Consider the following 5027-nt stretch of genomic DNA (forward strand, 5'->3'; position numbering starts at 1 on the left):
TCGCCCCTTCTCCAGGCTGGCGATTGTACCGCACTGGCTGAATTGCTCCCCTACAGCTGAGAGACAAGTCGCCCGTTGAGACAGACTAACTTTCGGCTGTAAACATACACACAGCAAAACGATAGCAGCGGTGTGTGGACACGCATAGGCAAATCTTTGAAGAAAAAAAAAACAGACATAATTTTGTGTTTGTCGGATTCTTCGTTTCTTTCGTATAAGCCTTGTAATGGAACAGTTTCAATAACGCAATTTGACAATTAAAAACCTCCGTGAAACCTAGATCGCAAAATTCTGCCTCTGTTTGAAAAAGGCTCTCTTTTTCAGGACGCCGCGCTTGCTTCCACAGCATGCACGTCGGTCCATCCGCAGTCCAAGGACTCGGTATTTTTCGCCCGGAGTGCTTACAGGGATAAAGGGAAAGCTACATAAAGAACGAAAACGGGATATTGTGAAATTCATTGAGTGATAAGGGAAAACCCTTGTTCCTTCAATATTTCTTTCTTTCTTTCTAGACCGTAGAAGGAAAGGGCGAAAAACATATTTTTCGTGGTGCAGATTGCAACAAGGCGCTACTCACTAAAAGTAACTGCATTTCCAACATCGGGTAGCAGGTTGTTCCAATCGAATATTGTAAGTGCGCAGCAGTACGCTGACCCTGTTTGTGTTTTCAGGACTATGCGGGACGGAGTTCCCTGGCGAACCAGAAGAGTTTCCTGCACAACATCTTCAAGTCGGTCGCCGGGGCTGTGTACGTCGACAGTGGCTACGACCCCGACGTCCTCGAACGAATCTATCTGCGCTTGTTCACGCCCTACTTGGACGCCCTGCCCACCACTTTCTGACCACTTGACACTCGGCGATCAATAAAATGCGAGAAATAGCTGAGATCATACGCCAGCTATACTTCTCGGCGTTTTTTTTTTTTTTTTTTTTTAATTATATTGCCATGTTGCAACTTAACCCGAGACTGGAGTATGAAATAGAAACTTAAACATAGAAAGGACACAAAACAGAAAATAGGAGAACGTCTCAAACGCAGCTAAAAATTTTATTCAGTCCCACCTCCTTATATGCAGGGCTGTCAACGCGAGGGAAATTTCTCAGATTAAGGTAATATTCGGGTCTATGTGGGAATAAGGGAAATCTCGCTTGTTTGAGGGAAATTTTGGGCACCATATATATCGAGAATTTTATAGGTTCATCATGATTTTTTTTATAGATAACATGGGATTTTAGCGGCTTTCGCTACGTTTGAGTTATTTCCTCCAGTTGTTTGGTGGGTTCTGGTGCGACCATCTGACAACACTGAGGAGTACTAGGCTAGGTGGGGCTAGATACCTCCCGTTATTTATAAAGGGAAAAGTCGTTAGCATACATCAATCTATCCAATGTTTTTCGGCAAAATCAGTTTTCATCGCCCCCTGAAAACTACGGAGGAAGATGCCAAGTCGAAGATTTTGAGAGCGCCGCTGTGCCCCCTCGAAGGAAAAAAAAAAAAAAGCTTGAGTTCTAAAAGAAATACTGGAATGTCTGGAGATATATACTCACCATGACTAATAAGATTTCGTGAAGTGCCGTCGTGTTCCCTGTGTTCGAGTTTGAAAACTTTCCTTTGTGTTACACCTTTCGTTTTTAACTATTATAAAAGCGCTAAAGAAGTTACTAAAGCAGTATCGTATTTTGATGACGTGTACAACGTCTAAGGCGAAGCTAGGGTTTCATTCGTAAGTTCGAATCCCCCGGTAACACTTTCCCTCACCAGGTTTGCTTTGGCCACGGTTTTGGCCCGATAAACTAATTTATTGCGAAACATACGCAAGGCGCAAAGGCTATGCGCAGAGAAAGTCGTCTGCTTCTTGCGCAGGGGTTGCGGTGACGTCAGCACGACGCCGAGCTCTGATTGGCTGTGGCTGAAAAGAAAGTGGGTAGACCTCGATGCTAGATGCCTTCAGGTCTACCCACTATTTTTTTTTTTTTTTTTATCAGCCAATAAGAGCTTTGCGTTCTAACATCGCGGCCCTTGTGCAAGAAGCAGACAAACTTGCGCTCCGCTCATAATATATTTCTCATAGTAAAAAGTGGAAGTGATGCAGAAAACAACGAACATTTAGTATTATATATTATATACGGCTTCACACACATTGCACTCGCAAAACACATCCACACGGCGTCGATTCTTGATCGGTATCCAAGCGTGCGAAGGCACCGAGACACAGCGCTTCGGCGCTCCAAGGAAGCTTTGAACAAGCCGCGAGACCGGTGAAACTTGCTTTCGACGAGTTGTGCCTTTTTTCTGTGGCACTGTGCTTTCGTAAAAATTTCCACGTGTTCTCAGCGGCAAGTATCACGACTCACACACAATCTTCAAAAACGTCTTCGGCGAATGTCGATGATCAAGTAGAAACCGTGTCTTTAGCACGCTGCCATGGCCCATCGGCCTCTGCAACGCTAGCAGAACGAAAAAAAAAAAAACGGCACGCAAGATGGCCGTCCGGTGGCCGCACTTGTGCTGCAGCCAAGGAGGATAGAAGCTTAGGAGAGGGCATGACGACAGCCGTGTAGCCTCCACAAGCCATGCTCCCTTGACGCCTCGCCTCTTTTGTGACCACATCACGTGACCACATCACGTGACCGTAGCTAGCTTTCGTCTAGCTATGGGGTACTAGAATACACCACAGGCTAGCCTTCGATCTGATAAAACCTACCGGACGGAGCGCGCGCAAGGAGTCCCTCTACAATCAACCATCCATCTCACACGTGACATGTCACGCGCACCAATTGCCATAGAGATCTACGATCACGTTGGCCACAACATCGTTTAAACTTTTTATGATTAGGCTTCACCATTATTGCAACGTGCCCTCTCCTAGTACTTCTAACTATGGTGCCTGGAACGCGTCTCCGACTGGTGTGTTTACCGCGGCCAAAAAAGTGGTCCCTTGATTTCCGCCTGATGACGTCATAGAAGTGTCATGTTGTCGCCGGTCGCGACCCTGGCGGCGTCCCAACAGCTGTGGTGTATGTAGCAGATGCCTGTTCTGCTGCAGGTCGCTTTCCACTGTGACAGTTCACGGAAGCTAGAGCAGCCGGAGTTGGGACGCCTAAAGGGACTCCGTGACGACAGCGACACTCGCGTTCGCTCGTGCTTTTCGCCAGCATTTCTACGGCCAACCGCCAGGATCGCGACAGGCAACAGCATGACACTCGCGTCATTTGTTGCCACATCGGGACCACTTTTGATGTATGGGCGGGATAGGACGCTAAACACACCAGTCGAAGACGCGCTCCAGGCACCATACTTCTAACCTCCTTGGGTGCAGCGAACAAGCGTGGATGCGCGATCCAGCAATTGTCATAGCGATCAGTGACTCTCCCTTTTATCCCTTTTAGAACGCTAGCCGAAGTCCTGAGCAAAACTTAAAAAAACACATGCAAAGAAAAAATAATCTTTTTTTTTTTTTTTTTAACAGCCTGGTTGGGAAAAGGAAGTCGTAAAACCAATTTACAAAAAAAAAAAAAAATGTTGGCTCCCGCGAGTGCCGCGGAAAAGTGGTCTCTATTTGTCACGTGACTAATCCGTATTTGTCACGTGGTGCTTGCGCTGTTTCGGAAGCTTCCTATGGCCTACTTCTTCATCTTTGTTTGAAGCCTAAAAAAAACTAAGATGAGTAAGTAACTTGTAGAGCCCAAAGGAAGCTCCTGAAAAAGCGCAAGCGGGCGTGATAAACTTGTACGGCGGCGGCGACGGCGGCGTGGAGAAACGCGTTGAAGCGGCGACGCACAACGCTCAGTGTGCGGCAGCGGAATGACTTGTGGCTATTTGTGGCGGCGGCGACGTTGGCGACTCAGCGCGGCGGCGCACAGGCCGCACAGTGCCGCACAGGCCCTGTGCGGCCCATGTGTGCGGCTAAAACTAGAGCACTATATACACGTTTGCAAGTCCGGCCTCAGGGTGCCGCCGTCTTCCACTGTGGGGTGCGCTCTTGGGCGCGGCCATAATCCGATTACGACGCCTTAGCAAGGCTTCGTAATCGGATTATGACTGGTCCAAGCGCACCCCAGCCAAGCAAGATGGCAGCGCCCTGAAGCCGGACTTGCAAACGTGTATAGCTCCTTCGGAGCAGAGTAGCGCAATCTAGAACGCCGTCTCTCGGCGACTAGCGGCGAACGCCCGGGGGTTCCAACTGCGGTCAGAAATGCATGGGGAACGTGAGAAAATCGTTGTTTCTTCAGTTTTGTGGGGATGTGCAGAATGGAAATCATTTTTGACATAATAATGAAACATTTTAGAATAATATGCGATAAGTTTTGTGCCATACAAGGACGTAACGTTTTTTTTAAAAATTGCCTGAGCGGCATCATGCAGCAGACGACACGGCGACGTCACACCATTCACGTGACCCGCTCCGGCCAACCCGAAAAGCCCATCTCCGCTGCGAGCAAAAATCGTCTGCTTCAAACGCCATTGCCTTGGAAATTGCCTTCTCAAAATTTGCACACGCATCCGATATTATTAAAACTTTGACAAAGTGTTTAGTGCTTTACTAACTTCACGACAGACTAGTTTTGAAAAGTGTGAACTCGCCGTTCATTTTTTAATCAGCCGTGTTGTATCGATCTCCATGTATTCTCCCATAGGGCGGTCCGCCTCTTGGAACCCTGAGTACCACGTGACTCGCGCCGAGCCGCTCTGTCGGCCATCTTGTCGGCAAAACACGAGGTTCAAAGGATTGCGCTACTCTGCTCCGTAGGTAGCTAAAACCCCCTCCAGTTCACTTTAGTGCGGCACTATGCCCGCGTTGCTATGCCCGCGACTCCCGCGGGCGCCATAGCGATCCTACATACTACACTTTTGTTTTTCGCCAACTTCACTTTTTTTTTTCGCCATACCTCTAATTTTTTTCTTCGTTGTAAATTCGTTTTATAATATTTGTCTTTTTTTTTATCTAGAATGTTAAAAAAATAAAGTTTTGTTTTTCTTTTATGCAAAACGACGCCTCTAGCGGCGATTATGGACAACGGTCAAA

The 5027-nt window shown here is 47.5% G+C and overlaps 1 protein-coding gene across 1 annotated transcript in view; it reads left to right on the top strand.

Annotated features, from left to right (window-relative positions):
* LOC8032304 overlaps window positions 1–895 on the top strand; it is a 51304-nt gene extending 50409 nt beyond the window's left edge. Inside the window, exon 8 of the mRNA XM_040211557.3 lies at window positions 672–895. Within this exon, the coding sequence (XP_040067491.2) occupies window positions 672–842 (171 nt within the window). The 3' untranslated portion in view covers window positions 843–895. The remainder of the gene's footprint in view (window positions 1–671) is intronic.
* The last annotated feature ends 4132 nt before the right edge of the window (window positions 896–5027 follow it).

The sequence above is a fragment of the Ixodes scapularis genome, unplaced genomic scaffold (assembly GCF_016920785.2).
Source record: "Ixodes scapularis isolate PalLabHiFi unplaced genomic scaffold, ASM1692078v2 PGA_scaffold8__174_contigs__length_109621045, whole genome shotgun sequence".
In the NCBI taxonomy this organism is placed as follows: domain Eukaryota; kingdom Metazoa; phylum Arthropoda; class Arachnida; order Ixodida; family Ixodidae; genus Ixodes; species Ixodes scapularis.